This window comes from Zonotrichia albicollis, chromosome 4, assembly GCF_047830755.1.
Source record: "Zonotrichia albicollis isolate bZonAlb1 chromosome 4, bZonAlb1.hap1, whole genome shotgun sequence".
In the NCBI taxonomy this organism is placed as follows: domain Eukaryota; kingdom Metazoa; phylum Chordata; class Aves; order Passeriformes; family Passerellidae; genus Zonotrichia; species Zonotrichia albicollis.
This window is the reverse complement of record NC_133822.1, coordinates 73,686,807-73,708,661: the sequence shown is the minus strand read 5'-3', so window position 1 is coordinate 73,708,661 and position 21,855 is coordinate 73,686,807. Positions and strand designations below refer to the sequence as shown.

Genomic DNA, 21,855 nt, shown 5'->3' with positions numbered 1-21,855 from the left:
GGGGCACGAGCAGGGTCTGCAGCAAGCACAGCTCCATCTCACATCAAACCACCTGCACTGGCACTCCCTGGCACCTGGAACACAGCTCCCCATACAGAACAGACCTCTGTGCGATGGTGAGCTGCAGAGCAGGGCTGGGAGGCGAATCCCGCTCTCCATAAATCTGAGTTTACTCCGGAACTGCCTCCAGAGGCACCCAGATTGCGGTGAGCTGCAGAGCAGGGCAGGCAGGCTGATCTCACTTTTTATAAATCTGTGCCCACTCCAGCACAGCCTCCAGAGTCACCCACATTTCCATGGGCACAATGAGGACCTGACTTTCACGCAATCCCTTTCACAGGGACTGCAGAGAACTTCACCTGAACTGTTTACAAACTAGCCTGCACAATACAAAAGGTCTCTCAAACTACAACAAAAATACATCAGGTTCAGACCGGCCCCCTCTTTCTTGAGGCACAATCTCTGTTGACAATGCCTTCAAGAGAAAAGCAGCTCAGGGAGATTGGAAACAGAAGTCTGTTCAACCTTTTGTTCCACACACCTATTCAAAATTAGCTAAGTGGGGAACATAAAAAATATGCCTCGCTGTGTCTTGCCAAGTTTCAGTAGAGAGATGGACAAGATTAGCAGCAAGGCTTTGTGCACACCAAGGGAGTTTTAAGAGGAGTTCTCATCATGGGTAAGGCTGCCTCACTCACCCCAGTGTGAGCAAGGCTGGACAACCCACAATGCACCTGAGGCCAAGCACCAGTGAAAGAGAAGCTTCATTTTAGAATTAATAAGTTAATTTTTTTATATAGGAATGATCGGTGATAATTAAGGAATAAATGTATTTTTGATACCTTTTCCTAGTGACACTGGAGGACAGCAGCTCCTCTCCCACTGCAGTGCACAGCTAACAAGGCAGTTACACTGACAGCAGAAAAGGGCATGATTTTCCTTTCTCTACACTTTGAGACCTGAAGATCTCTCTGCTCCACTGAATCCAATAAAATGCATTATCCAAGAATAACCCAGAGCCCTGCTTTTGAATGGGATGGATATAAGTAAGTTTGAACAGGCTTTAACCGAGTCAATATACAGTTTTACAGCTTCACTATAAATACTTCAACTAAACAGCACTTTTGTAGCTTTTGCTATACAGCAACTTGTTTTGAGTGCAGTAAAAATTCCATAGATATCAAAACAGAATTTCTTAGGAAACCTCTAGTGTTAAAATTGTAATTTAGCCCCAGACGGTCTCTGAACGAGCACAGGTATTTGAGTTACAGTTTCTACAGACATAAAAAGTTCTAGGCTTTGTCCCTTTCTAAGAGCATTCCCTGGCAGTACCTTTGGGTCCAGCTGTGGAATAAAACAACCCATTTCCCTTTCAATTAGCAACTGGATGGATACAGACCCTTCTAAGTGTGATCCTCAATCTGCAGCTGCCTCTGCAGACACTCAGAGATGGCTCTCCTGCTTTATGGGTGTGCAGATGGAGAAAGGGGGGTTTAAACAGCAGCCAAAGGTGACAAAGCAACCAAGAGAAACAACTGAATAAGAACATGGGAGCCTGGCCACTTCCAGCCTCTCACCAATTTCCCTGTCTTTAATAAAATATCACTGCTCTCCAGCTTAAAGGAAATCACGCTAATAGAAAATAAAGTCTTCCTCTTCATCTCCCTTTCTTTAATCTCTCCCAGATAATAAAACTCAGTGGCAATAACACAGACTTGGGCATTAACAATATGTAGCCTGGTGCTGAGCCTTTTTGCACATGATGTACTAAAACTCCCCCAGACCTAATGAAAAACACAATGAAATTTTGAACAGTTAAATGGAAAAAACTGTTCAGGGTGTAAGAGCTGGGCAGCACAGCTCCTAGCGCTGTCCACGTTCCAGGGTGCATTAAACACAAGACAGTGCTTAAATGGGGGTTTCCAAATATCACTAATAGAGAAATGAGGGGCGGAAAAAGCGCAGCTGCCGGGCCAAGCCCAGAGAAAGAAGTTAATTAAAAAATCACAACTGGAAAACTCCGTAACTACAGAACGACAAAACCATTTTGCAGCATAATATACGTGTGTTTGTACACGTGTGTGTGGGTACAGAGCAGCTCAACTTGCACACCTTTCCTGCTGCCCCACTAAATATAGCTGCAGCACAGCTGAGCCATTGTTTGTGGGCTGCTCAGGGCTGATGGTGCCATGAAAACCACATTCCTGGGCACTAAATAATCGGCCTGCCTGACCCCCCAAGAATCTGGAAGTCAAATTCATTTACCCCCAGAGGGCAATGCTCCATTGTGTCCTCCCTCCTTTCCAGCCACCTAGGAACAATGGACAATAATTGCAACTGTCACGGCAGTCAGTAGGAAAAATAAACCAGTGCCTGTTTTCACAGCTTACTGCCAAACTTGATCCAAACACCTAATAACCATGCCCCCAACCACAGAACCACAGTCACACTAAAAAGCCTCAGATGTGAGCCTTTTGAACAGAGCTGCAGAACAATAACTCGACTTGTGTTCAAAATATAAAGCTAAAAACCAAAAATTAAAGCAAAGAAAAGTCTTCTTTGAGGCTGTGCTGCTGCTCCCCATCCTTTCCCCCAGGCACGACTGAAAGGACTGCTGAATTTCTCTGGTGGTAGCATATAGCTGGCTGCTGCTGCTGCTTTCAAGTTTAGCTTGTGAAAGGGAAAAAGGGGAAGGGAGAAGAAAGTTTGCCCTCCAAAAGAAAAAGATCACAGGCAGTGGGAACAGACCACCTTCTCAGCGCACAGCACTCTTCAGAGCAGCTCCACAGCGTGCACAGGCACTGGAGAATCGCTGGGAGTCCTTCTAAAGGTTCCAGTGTGTCAAGAATTAAAGAGGCTCCCCACACTGTGCAAGACCTGCTGAAACACATGCCCAAAAGTGGGTATCAAAGATGTCTCCCCATACTCTGCCCCTGAAACATCCTAAAGATGCATCAGGTCGTGGCAAAGGGTGATTTCATCTTGAAACAAAGTGCTTTTCAAACCCAGAACTGCCAGGTAAGCCCAGGGGCTGCCCTTCCTCTTTGAGACCTGTTGCTTTACACACATGGAGCAGGAGGAATGAATAAGCCAGGGTTTGGTCCTCCGGAGCCATAATAATCACCATCATCATCATCATCATCATCACAACGACCTCTCAGCCTGCTGGGGCTGCAGCACTGCATTCTGTTAAAAAGTTATCCCACAGATGTAATGATATAAAGTTATCCCACATATGTAATGAACATATATCTTGAATTATAGCCTGCTAGAGAGAAGCCTGGGTAAACCAGGGGAATATTTTCCTTTTTGGGTAAGACAGTGGAACAGCACAGGCTAATGCTGCTGGCTTATCAGTGACAGGCTGGGAGGCCCATAGAATCAAAATAACACTTTCTCTGCATCTGCACCAAGCCACAAACCTGTGAGAGCACCTTGTACTGTGTGCTTTACTGAATATTGCACACTTCTCATGCACAGGGCCCTTAAAGCTGCCAGCACGAGGTCTGGGAGCCTGCCTGAGTGCGCATCTCTAGAGCAGGGACAACATGAGCAAGCAAACATCCCAAAGTAATGGACAGAAACTAAGCCCTGTTTATAAACACAGGAGGAGAAGGGTCTAATTTTAATTTCGTTCTACTTTCACATTTCCAAAACAGCGTTGGCCTGGCTTTTGCTACTCCAGATGCACACTGCTATAAACAGGAGAAGAATCAGTCACTGCTTCTTTGCAGAGTGATAATGGCTGCTCTGAAAACTTGCAATTTCTGACACGTGTGTTTTGAGTGAGTTCCTCATCAGCAGCACTGCAGAGGAATTATAAAAATATTAAATTACACGGAAACAAACAACCACAGGTTCCCTAAAACGACCTCGGATATATAAAATGGGGAAATATCTTGGCAAAGCAGAAACTACTGCTGCTGGAGAGTGGTCAAATTTTGTCATTTTCCTTCTGGAGCATGGCTTTAAAAGAACATGCTCTAGTGCACAGATGTTGTACGCTGTCTTTTAAAATCTGCACTGGCTAATTTCAGTACCTAGAGGTACCATTACACAAACTTTGCTCTTTTTATTCTTCCCTACATGCAAAAAATGTAAAAAAAGAAAAAAAATTAAAAAACTCTACATCATCGAAATCTGTCCAAAAATAAACAAGGAAATCGGATCACCCTCAAATTTCAGAAACTGAGCTCTGCTATACTCTGGTACCACATATGTCTGGTACTGACTTTTTCCCCCCTATCCAGCAATAGGATGGGCTTGTTTATAACAGAGAACGATATAGGCAACAAAAGCTTAATGCAAATTCATTCACTTAGGGCAATAGAGCATTCCATTGATTTATATGATCACAGATGGGAGTGCACACATTTAATTTAAACCCCGAATTACCGTGTTTGAAGGGGAGGGGAAGAGGAGCAGACAAAGTTCCACAAAGCCAGCGGTATCTGTACATTCATTCTCAATTTCCTTTAGCAGAGAAACAGCGTTGTTACCTTTTATTTCTCCAAAGTTCCCTGATCCCATGGCAAGAAGCTTGTCTTTCCAGTCCTTTGATAGTAGCTTTTCAATACTGGGAGTTTCTGAGTGAAGGGGGGGAAAAGAAACGTAAGCAAATCAACATGACTGTCTCCACAATAGAACTCATTAAAAGTCTATCTGCTAAAAATAAGGCCAACCCTATTCTGGGCCCCCAGTTCGTAATGACTTCATCAACAAACTGATAAGAGGGGAGGGAAGAGAAAAAAAAAAAGGGAACAAAAAAGAAAAAAACGGAATGTGTTTTGTCACCTGCTGTTTCAAAACCATTAGCTTTTTCCTCTAGTGGAACAAAGCTCCGGTAATTCTGTATTACAATGGGCACATATAAACCTGCAGTTCATTGTTTTTCAATTTGGTGAACAAGTTGCTGCCTATAATGGATGCCTGTCAGTTTCTGGGTGTTAGTCTGCAGTCAAAAAATAATTATGTTGATAAAATGCGGAGTAAAGAGAGCGAGAGAGAGAAAGAGAGAGAGAAGCAAAGAATTAGCTCCTAAATCTGCTACATGTAATTATATCCCTCTGAGTCTTTACAATTACATCCACTTTATAATGTGTGTTTAAACATCGTGTGGTGGTAAGCACACTGTGGAAAGATTTTCCGGTAACACGCGCATTATAAATAATAATAAAAAGTTGGGTATGGAAAAAAAAGCTTTAAAAGACTGCAAAATCCAGAGGGAGAAAAGGCATCGCTTAGAATGGAAACCCATTATTTGCTCATTTTAGATTCTATCACTTCCTTTAAAAATAAAATAAAATATATTTGTTCGGTATTTTCAGGAAAAATGCAGCGAGGGTGTGGATGGGTCTGATATTTATGTCTGTAACTCTTGTGTTCTGACCTCTTTTTGTGCAGAATTTTAATGCATAAGTAAATATAAATGCTAATAAAATTCAGAGAACATTAAACTCAATTCCAAACAATGTAATTGTATATTCTTGTCAGCATTTAGATGGGTACACAATTACAATAGCTTTCAATCCCACGATTAGCACTGCATTCAGTTAGAAAATGGAGTGTACTAAAAGATAAGTGTCCCAGTATGTGCCATCTAAATAACAATACCCACCCTTATTATCTGGATCTAAGACATATACCGCTATTCTCGCGCTGGTGTTTATGTGTATTTGTATTTGTTCAGGCATTTGTTTACCCCCTACCAGGAGCATAAAGGGAGCGCACGTTAACTTATCAAAGGCACCGTCTGGCCTAGAGACCGCGCCATTATTAGCGACTGGTTAACTTTCCCCGCAGTAAAAACCATGGCGAGCCACCTTCATTAGCTCCTTTGGCTAATTGCACCTCGCGTCCCCCGCCGCAGCTCGGGGCGGCTCTGCCGGGGAGTGCCCAGGGCAACACCGCGCCAGGGATGCTCTCCTGCATCCCTCGATGCCCAGGGCATGCCCGTGCCAGGGATGCCTTCTGCATCTCCCATCCATCAGGCAGGCAGAGAGAGGGACGGACGGACGGACAGACAGACTGTCTGTCCCCAGCCCCGATGCCCAGAGCATGCCCGTGCCAGGGATGCTCTCCTGCATCCCTCGATGCCCAGGGCATGCCCGTGCCAGGGATGCTCTCCTGCATCCCTCATCCATCAGCCCGTGCGCCCGCAGGCAGAGGGACGGACAGACAGACAGCCGGGCGGGAGAGCAGCGACAAGCTCCGGATGGATGGATGAGCGCACAGGAGGCGCTGGGTGCGCTCCGGGTCTGTTCGCCTGGCAGCGCCCCGAGCTGCTCCTGCTGTGCCCGCAGGGTTCGGGGGTTCCCCGGGCTGATCCCGGGCTGCCCCAGGGACATCTCTCCGTTAGAACCAATCCCCGATCGTGTCTCTGCTCCCCGGAGCCCGCCCCGAACGCGGCCGCCGAGCCGGGGGCGCCGCCGGGCTCCGGCCCCTGCCCAGCTCCGTCCGTCCCCTCGATGGAAACCATTCCCCACAGCGCGAATAGCTCACACACACACTGCCCCATTTCCTCGTTTCTTTCGGTAATATACATATATTTAATTATTATTGCTCCGTGCTTTTCTGCAGACTCCGGAGCGGCGTGTAAACAGGCCGGAGCAAACGCGGCGTTTGCGGCAGAGCGCCGTCAGTCAGTAAAAGCCAACAAACCTTTGCAAAGCAGGAATGCGGCAACAGGGCTCCATTGAGAGCTGACAATGGGCTCCGGAGCCTGACGGCACCGAGAGCAGCCCGCCTCACTTTGGAGTCCATTGTCAGCCAAGTCCCGGGCAGAGCTTTCCCCGCGGCCGGACAGCACCCACCGCGCTCCGCTCGGGGAGAAGCGCAAGGCAGCTCCGAACTCGTGCTCAAAGCCTTAAAGCTGCAGGAGCCGCTCCGGAGCCGGGGCTGCCGGAGCCCCGCTGCGCTGCCCGCTGCCATCCCTGTCTGCCTGAACTATAGTTTGCCAGCACTGCAGCTTGTCCGAACCTCAGTTTGCCGGCATCCGTCCTTGCCCTAACCCGTTTGCCGACATCCCTGACTGCTCTAATCCATGCCTGTCCGTACCCGTTTGTCTGAATCCCTGACTGCCAGCATCCCTGTCTGCCCTAATCCCAGTTTGCCAGCATCCGTCCTTGCGAGAACCCCTGTCTGCCGGCATCCCTGCCTGCCAGCATCCCAGTTTCCCCGAACCCCTGTTTGCCAGTATCTCTCCCTGCCTGAATCCCAGTTTGCCTGCATCCCTGCCTGCCCGAACTCCTGTTTGCCTGAATCCCTCTGTGCCGGCATCTCTCCTTGCCCGAATCCCTGCTTGCCCGAAGCCCTGTTTCCTTGCCTCCCTCCTTGCCAGAGCCCCGGTTTGCCGGCATCCCCGCCTGCCCGATGCCCCGGCTCCCGTGCCCGGCCGGTGTCCGTGTCCCTCCCCGGGGCACCCGGAGCTCTGCAGCGCTCCCGCCCCAGCCCGGCACTGCGAGCGATGCCGACACAACAAGGGGGTTGCAATAAACGCCGAGAACGGCCGTGTATCAATGACTGAGTTTCTGCGAGAACGGTGAAGATCGCAGCAGGAAACCGCGATTAGGGATGTGAAAGGCCAAATGGCAAAATCCCAATAGTAACAATGCATCTGTTCGTTAATGTGTGGATATGAGTAATATGAAAATTTAACACAATTATAAGCCCCCTCAGCAATCCTGATGGCATAAAATAGATTGTGGTGATCTAATCAGTGCTTCCCCTGTTGAAATACTGTATGTTAACTATTCAAAATAATATTATATAGATTTTTTTTCCTTTAAAAACCCCCAAGCAATCATATTAAATTGATGTCCTAACTTAGTCTCAAACCTCTCTCGATCTGAACTGCCATTTTTACATAAGACACTCCAACAAATTTTGACACAGAATCAGCAAATAATCATCCTTCTCTTAATACTTAAAAAGAAGTTTAATTCTGAAAGACAATAGCTTCCCCACCCCTACAGCTTTATGGAACCAAAGACCTAGATCAGATTACAGCTTGTTTAATTCTATTATATACCATGTTAACATCTTGTACTTACATAAAATATGCTATTCATATACTCAGCCTATCACATTTCAGTAACTGCTTGTGAAATACCTTATGCACCATGTCTTGGAAAGAAACATTTATTATGTCATTTATGTACCCCATTAAAAAAAGATTTGAAATTTACACATCTTAAATAAAAATAACTGTTTCAAAGGTTACGACAGTAGAGGTTCCACGAGTTACACAGGAACAAAGTCATCCTTTGTTCTGCTTTTTTTAGATCTGATTGGGAAGATGATGCTCTCAAATTAAGAGAATCTGTCTCTTGTCTGCAAGGCAGGCATTCTCCGGAAAGTCAGTGAAACTTTTAATGCTTGCACATATGATGTGCAGCTTGAAACAGGGAAAGGAGGCCTGCACACAGGAACTGCCATTCCTGATCCCTACTCCAACTGCTCCTCTCCTCTTAGATTCCCCAAAATTGTGTTTTCTATCTGCAAAATCTGAGCTGTATTGTGACAGATTCCGCATGTGCATCAGGACAGCTGTGTACTACAGTGTATTACAGTGCTCTGCATTTCCAAAAAGCCACACATGGTGTTCTGAGTATTCCCAACACCTCCTAATCCACCTAACCTTTGAGAAGAACCCAGAATTGCCTCTCCCTCTCCTAAGCCCACCTGAGCTGAGAGCCCTCCCAGTGTCCTGTGGCGCACAAAGCCACAGCACAGGATGAATTCATTCATCTGCAGGACTTGCTGACAGGCTGTTTGTGAACAGGAACTCAGTGGTGTTGGACACGTTTGTTCCAGACACACCGTGAGGAGCGTTACATGCTGCTGCAGAAGAGGATTACAGGGAGGGCACCGAGAGAAGGACTGGGATGGAAAGAAGAGGAATAATCAACTAAACACTGGCCAAGAGGCACCTGTCTGAATCAGCAGATTCAGCCTGTGCATCCATGGAACTGCCCATGCGCTACTGGAAAGCAAATCATCCCAGTAAATAACATTAAATGGCTTTTAAATCTGATTTTTGGTGTGCTAACAAGCATGTCACTGTCCCTCTACTCCTGCACTTGATGTTTAAATACAGCTTCACTGACTGACTTGCTCAATAGCCCAAAAGTTTTCACAATGGGAAAGGAGTGGTTGGTTTCCAGGAAAGGGACAAGGCTACAGAGCCATAGTAAGAGAGAAGCACAACTTTTATCACTGCTTGACTTCTGTTGAATTTAGTCTACTTCCTGAAGTTCATGTTTTTTTGAGCATTGTGGCTCTCTTTTGGGAGAGGACCTAATCCTGCTCTCAGTTCAGTGGCGGCACAGATGCACATGTACCTGGACCTGCCTAGGAGCCTTCTAAAACCCAGTCCAAAACCCAGCAATCCCTCCAGAACTGAATAATAATTTATTAGCAAGAAGTTGTGAGCTTTAGATCTCACTCACTAAGCTGATTGGTCTCAAAGTGAAAACCTCTCACTATTGGTGAGCCACGAATAGCACACTCTGGAGAACCACAGCTATAAACAATGGGCACAGAAAGAGAGATAGTAATTGTTTTAATTCTTTTCCTCTAAGATTTTCCTGGGAGAAACTGTCTCTGTTCTTTCTTTGAACTGAGAGCACCCACAGAAGATGTCTGGCCTGGGCAAGGATGATGACACAAAGTGCAGCAGGAACAGAGAGAAGCCAAGGGTTGCTCAGTGCCCAGCCAGCCCACCAAACGTTCCCTGCCAACAGGAGCCATTCCTGGAGGAAGGAGTGTGTGGTTGGCACAAATTATCATGAATGAACTTCAGCATTGCCTCACACACCTCCCACTTCTGGCAAGCACCTTCCTTTGTGTATTAAGAAAGCACTGGCAAACACTGGGCTGGCACCCATTATTCACTTTTTCTTCTGCTGTGGTCATAAATACGTTCCCTCTGTCAGGCACAGTTCCTACAACCCTCACCTACCAAACTGCCACCCTGCTCAGGCACAACAAACCCTCTCTGGCCTAAATCAGGAAACAAAATTAAGGGCAGATTTCCATTCTGCTTTCAGCAGAGCAGAGAAACACATCAACAGAAGAAATTTCTCTGCTTATAACCCCCTTTTTTGTTAAGAAGCCCTTACCAATACAAAACCAGAAACAATTTCCAAAGCAAGGGAAATAAAGCAACTATTATGAAGGAATGGTTGGTATCAGCAGGTTACATAGACATGCAGCATCTGCATACACATATGGTTCTCCATCAACAGAATCATGCTTTTAGGGAACTACTTGCAGCTAGGCAAGACACTATGAATCACGAGCAGGCACAACACAGAATGTATTTAAATTTGGAAATCAAAGACCACAAAACATAAATTTTTTTTCTCTTGCCTTCCAGGAAGCACTGCAGTTTTTCACCAGTCTAAAAGCAGTTCAAACTTTTGGAGCAGACACTAGGAAACACCTCTATAAATGTAAATATTGCTCAAATGTGGAACAGAGTTGCTCAGGCATGAGAAGCAAAGATGTGGTGCTGGGCACAACACTACCTGGGGCTGCCGTGCCTGGCCACAAAGTGCTGTGCTGCTGGGTTCTGGGGGTTTGGGGTTTTTTTAATACACAAAATGTGTTTTAGACTCCTCAGAGCTGAAGCAAACATCCCAGTTCCAGTATCAGGGAGCTGTGGAGCTCTGGCCAGCACATCTCAGTGTGGCTCTCACTGCACCACTCCATCACCAGCACTGTGCAGGAAACAGCTGGGCTGCACATGTCCATGGGCAGCATCCAAGCCCACTGAACAGCTCCCTTCTCTGGCAGGGAAAACCAGCCCTCCTGCTCCTGGGATGCCCAGCCCCATCCCAGCCACGTGTTAGCTCACAGAGCTTCTATTTCAGAGCACAAAATCAGCTTCTGTGCCCACAGCTGGCTGTAGTCACCTGTGGTGCACAGTGACACCAGGTCACCACTGCATTCCTGCTGCACACAGGGCCTCATCCTCTGTCTGCTCAGAAATACAACTCTTTGTAAAGTTGCTTGCTCTCTTTTGCAATGCCCACCATGCTGCTTTGATGAAGCACATGCTGTACATGAATGATAAGACATTTCATTGTCATTTCTGGTAAAAGAGCACTGCTTTTTGTGCTTTAAAAAAATAATTCACACAGCCAGAAAAGGATCTGTAGCACCATAAATAAATTACTTAATATTTCAATATCCAAATCAATAATCTGCGAATGCCACCAGAAACAGGATTCTACTCTATCCACAAATATACAAAGTGATTGCCTGCTCAACTGCTCACCAATGCCTACTGCCAGTCCCACAAGAAAGTTACCTAAAACCACAGGGATGTTTATTAGGAAGGAGAGGTTAGAATGGCCTTCAGATACACCCAACTATCAGTTATTAAAGTAATTATCGTCACAGCATATTGTGCAGCTGAGATGGCCACGATACACAGAGTTTCCCCATACAATATCAGAAAGCTTCAACCCATACAGAGTAACACCAAACCTCTTCAAAAAGCTCCAGGCACCTGCCTGCACACAGGAACATCATTCCAACTTCAGAAGGCTTCACCCAAACCCAGTAACACCAAACCTCTTCAGAAGGCTTCAACCCAAGCACAGTAAAACCTTACCTCTTCAGAAGGCTTCAGGCACCTGACTTCATAACCTAAAGCTGGAATGGGACAATGAACTGCAAGGTGCAAATGGAGCAGAACTGATCCAAGGGAGAGACCCCGTGCACTCTCGTGCGTTTTGGGGCCATTTTGGTTCATCTTGGGTTCATTTTGGGGCCATTTTGGTTCATCCTGGGTGCAGCCCTGGCTGGGCTCTTGTGCTGCCCAAGGTACATCCATGGAGGAGATCCTTTAAATAAATCCCTGCTTTATTCTGGAACTTTAGGATGATTCCAGCTCCCCGCCAGCACTATCTTCTTTGCCCCTAATTAAATTAACATGCAAGAACGAAGTGAGTTTTTGAACTTTATCAAACTTTAAATAAAACAAAAGTGGAATTTTTAAATGTGCCCAGTTCTTTCCTGATGTACAAAAAAATAAATACATGAAACAGAGTAACTCACTTTCAAACACCTGAGCAGCAACCCCTTCCTTTTTAATTGAAGCTCCACCAGTAGGAATCCTTAAGAAAAGGAGGGCAACAGTGAAATTAAAAAATCCTCTCCTACATATGAAAAAAGAAGAATTCTGTCTTATTCTGTGTTCTCAGCTTTCTAATGTCCCTTTAATTCCTGGCATCTCTAAATGAAAGAAGGAATTGATTTTCTCAGGAGTGGTCCACCCAGCAATAAAAGTGTGTCAGATGACAGAAGGAGGTAGTATTCTGAGCTTCACTGAAACCACAAAGATATTTTAATATTTCCAGAGACTATTTCAAGAGTAAGAGCATAAAAACAAAGACATCTATAATTAAATAACATTAAATTTCACTTCAGTTTTGTTTTTCCGTCTCAGTTGGACAGAGATACTCCACCAGAATACATATTCCCCTGAAATACATTTTTGTATTAGTGCTACCAACTGAGCCAGGCTCTAATTAAAGGGCCATAATATCTTGTTAATATTAACAGAGGGCCATGGTTTTGGTCTGCTAATTTTTCACATCTTCAGCACATCTTTGATAAGTAAGAGGGATTTAAAAAAGGCATTCAGTGAGATGACTACACACTAACTTTTTTATAGGTATTGACACACCATCAAGGATGTTCTAGGGAGATTCCATGGTTTACCCTTTGACCAAAAAGATCTTTATGCTGATCTGTCACTTTTAAAGTAAGTAAGTGCATTCTCAAACAAACCCTAAAACAAAGCAGCAAGAGCCCCCAGAAGTATGTAATCTAAATAACCATAAAACATAAATTGAGAGCTACAGTGTTTGGCTAGAATTCCAGGGAAATCCTTGCAAAGCTCAACCACTCCACTTCTGAAATCCTAAATTCAACAGCAGCAATGTAACCCTTCACACACAGTCACCACAGCATTCTCACCTGAAAATCTCAGAGCAACTTACTTAAAAATGGAGAAAAAAAAAAATTGAGCCCTGAAGCGCTGGTAATTTTCCTCAAAAATGAAAAGCGCGAGGATTACCTGTATGAAGCTGGGGAGACAATTTTCTAAATAGCCCATCTTGCAGCCCTGGCCATGCTGTCCCTGGCCACCCGCAGGAAGCAGCAGCTCTGGGCTCTCTAAGGGAGGAAGGGCTGCCCAGAGAGATGTGGGGATGCCTGGGGCTCCTCTGTGACCGCGCTCACAGGGCTTCCAGGATGAGGGAAGAGATGAGGAGCTGACTCCACGCTTCACAAGGCTTGATTTATTATTTTATCATATATATTACACTAAAACTATACTATAAGAATAGAAGAAAAGGTTTCATCAGAAGGTTAGCTAAGAATGGAATGGAATAGAATAGAATAGAATAATAACAAAGGTTTGTGGCTCAGACAGAGAGTCCGAGCCAGCTGTGATTGGCCATTAATTAGAAACAACCACATGAGACCAATCCCAGATGCACCTGTTGCATTCCACAGCAGCAGATAACCATTGTTTGCATTTTGTTCCTGAGGCCTCACAGCTTCTCAGGAAAGGATTTTTCATGAAAAGATGTCTATGACACTCCTCACCCTGCAGGAAGCAGCAGTTCTGGGCTCTCTCAGGCTGCCCAGGGAGCTGGGGATGCCTGGGCCTCCTCACCCTTCCATCCTTCCTCACCTGTCCTCACTATGGGTCTGAATTTGGCAATACCGCAGAGAAATAAAGGGGAAAAGGTAAGCAAAACAAGCACCCTCATCAGGAAGCTGCAACTTGCACTACTGAGGGGTTTGGGGTTATTCTGGGACAGCTCTCCCTGCTTTGGGGGACAGAGGCACCCCTGGCTCCCCATGCCCACCCTGGGCAGAGCTGCTTCCCAATGGGAAATATCCTGCTGCAGCTGTGCTGCTTGCTGGCATAATCATCAGAATCATCAGCTCCCACTCTCCTCCCCCACCCTGTTTTCCTTTTTTTTTTTTTTGACAGCTGTCTTCCTATCTCCCCAACAGGTGCTATTAGGCCCCGAACAATGGCGAAGGCTTTTAAGGCACTGCTGTTGACAAGTGAAAGGGAACAACAAATGGCTCAGTAGTGCTCTTCTCCCAGGGTCACTCAGCCAATGGTAATAGTTATTATTTTTATTTATTAGCTCCGTGGCACTGTCCCCCATTGTACCTCCTCACCAGCCTCCCCTTGCTGTTCTAGCAAGGAGCTTTTTAACTTCCCATAAAAAGGGGCGAGCGCTCGCTCCGAGCCGGCTCTCGCTGCAAAGTGCACGGCTAATGAACGCTGTCCATTTGGGTCTGGGTAATTCAGGATGTCAGCCAGCAGAGCTGGGGAGGGCTGCACCCAGGCACGGCCATGCTCACCCTGACACAGTGACAACGGGAGCACAGGGGCTGACAGGACACAGAGGGGCTCTCACCCCTAGCTGGGGCTGTTCCTCAGGGTAATTATAAGATTAGCAGGTAAATATGACATCCCCCTCTCTTGAGGTTGATGTAATTTTTCTTTCCCCTCCTTAGCATTTTGCTGACTGCATCATAATCCCCTTCAGAGAACAATGGCAGGTGGAAGGAAAGTTAATTTTCCCTTAAATGAAAATGACTGCGCCCATTTAAGCAAGGCACTCAGAAGTGTTACTGCCAGGAGAAAAAAATGTGCCAAAATGTTTTCTGATCCTAACATATTTCTGATCCACATATATTTACCAGACGAGGTTACTCAATTAATAAATGGAATGCAACAGATAAACCCTATCAAATGCAAGCCCTGTGTTCTCACTGTCCTGGCAAACCACGTAAATATGAAGGAAAATCAGGCAATTCCTTGTCCAAATGAAATCAGTAAACCAGCAAGTGACCCAGAGGCACAAATTCACTTGAAAGTTGAAAATGTAAAGCTAAACCCCAAAGTATTGACACATTGTGGAACTGGTTGGTTTAGTCATGTGTTATCTATCAAACTAACAGGTAATAGTATGTACATCTTTGATCATCTGCACCTATTTATTTCAATTATAAGTTGACACAACTGTGTAGTGAAAGGGCTACAGACATCAGGTTGTGGATGTACTTCCCAGAGAAAGTGTGTACTGTTATAATTTGAACTTAATATAACATTGAAAGAACCAGAAAGCACTCATTTGGGACGTTCATAAAACCATTGAAGGAATTTTAATAATTGAAACCAGAAAACTGGAAAGCCTATCCCCCTGAAACAACAAAACCCCCACAGATTAGGCCCAGACTTCCATTCTTTTGCAAGCATGACAGACTGTTTTACCCCTGGAAGTGAGAATTAAAGCACACACGCCTGATGCTAAACAACTCCACATCCTGAATGCCTCTTGCACAACATATGTGACCACAAAACCTCAACCATCCACTGCCAGATGCCAGACAGACAGGGACAACAACATTATTAATAATCACATTAAAAAAGGTACACTATAAATCAATGTTTCTGAAGTGCAGGTAGTTTCAGAGTAAATCACACTGCTAGCTGTGGTGTAAATGATATTTGCATGAAATCCTTATGCCAAATTAGGTAGAATTATTAAGGCCAATGCCATCATTGGACTTGCCCACAATAATCTCCCAGGAGTTGCACACAGGTTTCCCCACTGAAGTGCAGCATCCCATCTGCCTTGACAACGTGCTCTGTTTGCTCTCACTTGTCTCCATTCACAGATTTTGTTGGACTCTGTTATTTTCAGCATAAATAGGGTGAGGAAATACTCTGGACTCCCTTTTAAGCAAGCATTTTTCTTTCTGAGCTGGGAAACAGCATCCACATACATGGGTGGTTCAGCCATGCAGCAGCTGTGACAGGTAATCCCCAAACACCCAGAGAGAAATCAGGGGAAGTCTATAATGCACAGCTCTTTAACATAATGGTTCCAGACAAGGGGAAAGTCAGAAAGTAAAAGCAGAAAAGTCAAAGGGGCAAAAACACAAGGGAGATGAAGAAAACAATGCTGAGGACAAGAGCAAGACCAAGAAAGGGCCTCATCTGTCACATCCAAAATGTGCTTTATTACACGTGCACTGAAGGAGAGGAGAGTCAGGACAGCTCTGCAGCCAACCCCTGGCTGCTGGAAACTGTCCCCAACATGGAGCCACTCCCCAGGAAAACAGATTCACACTGGAGCATCAACTGCACCTTCAAAACACTGCCAGCATGCCAAAGAGAAAACATTTTTTTTTATCATAGAGGAATCTCACTCATACCCTGCAGCACAACTTCTTCAGACTACTTCAGAAAATTTCCTTCGTTCACCTTAGGATGACAAAATGTCCTCTGTGGATTGTCCAGATGCACAGGAAGGCTGATCTGCATTTGGGATGGCTCCAGGAATGACCAAGGAGCAGGAAGGTGAATGCAGGGCAGGAGCAGAACCCCTTCCCCAGAGCTAAGGGCACTCACTCGGCAGCCTTTACACAGTGAGCACAATCAGGGGGCACTACATTCCTCCTGATAGAGAGAACACAGACCCCAGACAGACAGAGAATGCCAGCATTTCCTCTGATGAAGTCTGAAACAAGAAACAATTCTCTCGCTCCTGCACTGCCAACCCTCATCAATGGCCACCCAGCATTATCCTTTTGCCTCTTCATGCAGCAAAGCTGCCCATGTCACTGTGGGACCTGATCTGCTTCACTAAAAACATGACAGGACTGGGTGTACTCATCCCACAGATCCCTCACTGCCCATCTGAGAGGGCTTGCTCCAGTTCCTGCTCCCTAAGACTGAAATTAGGAACCAACTCCTTCCTGCAGTTCCACAGCATTCACCTGTGCAGCCCCAATAACATCAGGGAGGGGCAAGCTCACACCGAACTGAAGCAGGATGAGCAGGTTTAGGTGAAGAAAGAACCACTCAGAAGAGACCATACAACACATCTGCAACATCTGCAGCTCAGGATCCTCCTCATTCTTCACCTGTGAGTGGTGTAAAGACACCTGGGCTCTGCTGTGAATGGGCAGAAGCTGCCCTTTGCTCTGTCAGACAAACCTGGGATCTCTGCATTTGTGTTCTCATCTTGATCATCTCTACCTTTCATGGCACAAAAGGAAAAGGGCATCTTCTGAAATACCTCTGTTAAAACAAGGTGTATCTCCTACGAGCCTGGCCTCAAACTCAAGCTGCTCAGTGGGCCACGCACCTCGTGGCAGAAGAACCAAACCCAAACTTGTGTGAGGATGGGGACCCCAAGCACCGGCTGGGTACAGCTGGCTCAGGGGCTGGGACACAGAATAACGCCTGGCTGGCTACACAAACCCTCACCAGGAGCTGGACCCACTCAGGAATGCAGCCCTGCAGGACCTGACAGTAAAGGTGGGTGCTTTTGGGGAGTGGCAGCTCCTTCCAATAAAGATCTAACCTGTAAACAGAGAGCATAATGCACAAAAAATAAAGAGAAAAAAATCAAGGAAAGAACCCATAGAGCAGATCTGGGCAGGGGTGTATGCAGCTTTTGTGGGTTAATTCTGAGCATTGACTCAAACCACCTCCAAGTCCTTAAGAAACTCAGCTGAATTTTTATGTTTGCATGGAAATCAGTCAGGTAACTGTTGGTGCAGCTGTGGAAAACCTCAATCCCAGTCCAGTATCAACTGCTCCTCAATTTTAACAGTGAAACAGCTAATGCTGATGGACTCTGCATAGTAACACCATTATCAAACTGTTAGATGGAATAATTTCTTTTGTGATTTAATTCTGTGACTAACACTGATATCTCAGTATGGTACCTTCCTCTTTTTCAGACACAATGCTCAACAATATGCAGTTTACATGGAGATTTATTTCACATCCAGCAAGAGATGCTTGGAGAAAGAACTACATGCAATTCAGCTTTTCTTTTTCAATGCTGAGATAAACCTAGGGCTGAGACCGAAATATTGTCTCTTAAACCCACCTCTCTCTGAGTACGCTAGAGAAGTCTTTGAATAAATGTGTGTAAATGTCCCTCTGGCATGCAGATGTGAAGGAGAGCCATAGCAGGTACGTGTCAGTGTGCCAGAAAAGGACCCAGAGTCAATATCAAAAGTGGTGGGGTGAAGCAGAGGGACTGGGACTCCTGTGGAGTGAGGCAAATGCCAAGGGTGAATTCCCAGCTCGCCTGAGAACAGGGTGCCTGGGAAGGTGGGCTGTGCAGTAATTGCAGAATGGAGCAATGGGGAATTTAATAGATCAGAAAAGGCTGAATAGGGGAACAGCCCCATTGTTCACAAAGTTCTCTTTTGTGGCCAGGCCTTAAGAGAATGCCAGAGAAACAAATGGCTTAATCCTGGGGGGAGGCTATGGCATAAATGGAAGGAGTCCATTCCACCTTGAAAGCCAGTGGAATAAATTTCTGTATCACATAACCACACTGAAGACTGCAGCTTTCAGCAGAGCCTTAAGACTCTGCAATTGGCAAACCCTGACAATCATACCCTCCATGTCCTCCCTTGTCCCTTCAGAAAAGGACAAAAATGTCCTTTGTGGGCACACAGGGGACAAGTCACACAGACGTGGTGAAATGCCATGTAAAACACACGGTTACAGGGCAGCCCAGAGGGAAAGGATTCTTCAGGGCTGGTTTTACCTTCTCTGCCATGTTCTAACCACGGAGCTCCTCCTGGGTCTTCCTGGCTCTGTGAACACTGCAGCACCAACAATTTACACAGCCCCCCTGCTAAAGGAACTGAAGTGCTGTAAGGGACACGGTGCAGAATGCTGGTGAACCTTGCAAGGCTCTCCTGAGCATCACCTGCCTCTGGGAACTTCCCATTCCTTGAGCCCTGTTACAGCAGATGATGGAGTTGGAGAGTCCTGGGGCATCAAAAATGTCATTTTTCCAGGTACTTCAACACAAGCTGAATCAAGAATACAGAAAGCACAGCCTAATTAAAAAAGTAAAGGTCACGATCTGGGGCTTAATATAGAATATAATACACATTTGCAGAACATATTCTAGCTTTCCAGAATATATTATGTTATACGTTGTATACCTTTCCAGAATATGTTCTACCTTTCCTTGCAGGGATGGCAGAGTTCAAAGTGACACCATCAGCTTTGGCTGTATAAATAGCAGAAGAGCCAGGATGTCATGTATTACGTGGTTCAAGGATTAAGGAGAACATAAAACAACTGGTTTTTTTTTTTTTTAATAGGAAAAAAATGCAGAAATACACATTTCTCAGTTACCCATAATTTCTTAATGCAAGTAACAGATTCTTAATTATGGAAAAAAGAAAAAATATCAAGCTCATTCTAACTCAGGCAGAAAAGGGAAACATAGAAATGTAATGCAGCAATCCCCAAAGCAAACTTTTTCCAGATCTTTATGAAACTCAGTCTCTAATGCTCAAATTCCTACTACAGCTAGATGAAAGCTATCAGATGGCTCTAAATTTGACTACAGGAATTCTACAATTCTCTGTAAGTCTTTTGAATGAAATTCCATTCTAAAACAATTAAGAGAGAAAAATTAATTTGCCTTCCAAGAATTCAGGGTTGGAGATGTGCAGCTCTCAGCTGTGACCTGTGATTTACTTGGTAGGCAGTGTGTTGTACTTTTTATTCTTCTTCCTTCTCCTTTTGCCAGAGAAGAAAAAAAATATCACCATCGGTACACATTTCTTGAGAGCTCTGCACAAAGATAGGCTTCTGCAAAGCCCTGATCTGACTTTATTGAAACAGTTGTTTCCTTACATATTACAGACACTTTTAGTGAGAGTTTAAAACATATAAAAGCAGCTATTACTGCCTTGGACATTTCTAACTCAGGGAAAAAAAATCAAGGTACAAAAAGGTTTTTTTCCATCCTATTTAAATTACATTTGGGAAGCGCTCTGAGGGGCTCCCACAAATTCCTTTAACCCCCCCAGTCCCTTAGCTCCATTAGATTAATGATGCATCTCAAGCACTCACCCCTGTGCAGGAGAGTGTGGGACCTGCAGTCAGACCCCCACAACTCCCTGAGCTGGGAACAGAGACCCCAGGGAGACACCAGTGCCTCCCCCCGCTGCAGCCAGCGCTGCACTGCAATGCAAAACACAGATAACACCTGGGGAGAGGAAGATGAGGTGTGTGCTGAGTGGATTTGTCACCATGGAGAGACTTCAGAGCAGTTCTCCTGAGGAATAAACCACTCCAGACTACTGCATCTACTACATCCCTCTATCCAAACACCAAATTGTTCCAGCAGCCCCCACTATAACATGTTCCTGCCACTCCACACAATGCTTCAATTAAGGCTGGGCGACATTAACTATGATTATCAAAAAAAATGTATTTCCACAATGGCCCTTTCTGTCCAGTGCTGTAAGTCTCTGCTCCCAGAGCTGTGTTTATAGTGAAACGTGTGGTGTATTTTCCATTAAAAGCCTTGGCAGGAGTTTCTGTAGTTTTTCTCATGTATCTGAAGTTCAATACTCTTTCTGCATTTGCTTCACAATAACCAGTCCATTTCCAAATGATTAATTTTCTATTCTAAAACAATGCATTCCTTTCGCCTCTCATTTTGCTGGTGTGGGGTTTTGTCTTTTTTTTTTTTTCCCCCTTTTCTTACCAAGAGAAAAAAAAAATTCTTTTTCAATGACATCATGGTATAAAATTTTCAAAGCAGGTTTTAGCAGGAGATATGCAGATTGCTTTGAAAAGTTACCCTCATAAATAACAACAAAGTACTGAATTATCAAGGCTGTAACTCAGTCAAGAGGTGCTGTAACTATTTAAATGATATGACCTCAGCAGAACCCCTTGATTGAATTGCAGCCTTTCATTAAACCAGGCACTCTGTATTATTTTCTCTGAACTAGAGTAAATCAGGACGGTGAAGAGATTAGCCCCCAAGCCCATCTCTTTGTGATCTAAAGGCATATAATTTTTAACCATTACCTCAATTTTGTAACTTTAAAAGCCTGTGCATAATCTACTGTGTCAATAATTCCCTTCCACATATAGGGAATGAGGACACTACAAAATACTGCTGTATCACCAGGTACACTAAGAAACTGTAAGGCTAGTAAGGGAGCAAGATCGCACTACTGAAAACTAGAGAAAAGTTGGGAAAAAAAGGAGGGAGAAGAGCAAACTGTGGATTCACAGCACTGCTGCTTCATTCACAAAAAGCTGCAAACCAGAAGGGACCATTAGCTCATACAGGCTCATCTTCTATATATATTGCTGAATATTCATTATTTCATCAACCGAAATCAAACCTTCCTCTGATTTATTTCTAACTACCATTTTACTAGAAGAGAAACAGCTGGCCTCTGAGTCAGGACATTCCATAAATATCTCCTTGCTTTTACTGGAAAGTCGTGTGTGCAGGGATGAGGGTGGAGGGAACCAGGGTGCTTAAAACACACTCTGCTCATCCCCAGCTGGCTGATGTGATGCTGCCTCCCTGTTTGGAGAGAGACAACCTCCACACCAGTGGTTCCCAAACAAACCCACGAGGACAGCATCGATGTTTGGGTGTGACGGTGCTCACAGGGGTTCTTGGATGAGGGAAGAGATGAAGGGTCTTACTCCACATTTCAGAAGGCTTGATTTATTATTTTATGTAATTTAAATTCATTATTTTAATTGTAATATTATATATATTACATTAAAACTATACTAAAAAAATAGAAGAAAAGGATCTCATCAGAAGGCTAGCTAAGAATAGAATAGCAAAGAATGACAACAAAGCTTCTGTCTCAGACAGTCTGAGCCAGCTGACTGTGATTGGCCATTAATAACAAACAAACTAACATGAGTTAATCACAGATCTACTTGTTGCATTCCACAGCAGCAGATAACCAATGTTTACATTTTGTTCTTGAGGC

At 44.9% G+C, this 21,855-nt stretch overlaps 1 protein-coding gene across 26 annotated transcripts in view; it reads right to left on the bottom strand.

The window, feature by feature from the left end:
- The window catches only part of SOX5 (SRY-box transcription factor 5), a 591,653-nt gene that overhangs the window by 142,571 nt on the left and 427,227 nt on the right, over positions 1 to 21,855 (bottom strand). For 23 of the 26 annotated variants that reach the window (XM_026796865.2, XM_074540122.1, XM_074540120.1 and 20 more), the window contains one exon: positions 4,500 to 4,586. The exons of 2 other annotated variants lie outside the window; for them this stretch is intronic. In XM_026796865.2, coding sequence (XP_026652666.1) covers positions 4,500 to 4,586 — 87 coding nt within the window. Of the gene's footprint in view, positions 1 to 4,499; positions 4,587 to 6,660; positions 6,860 to 21,855 lie in introns of those variants that run through there. One more of the 26 variants, XM_026796869.2, reaches the window with a different exon arrangement.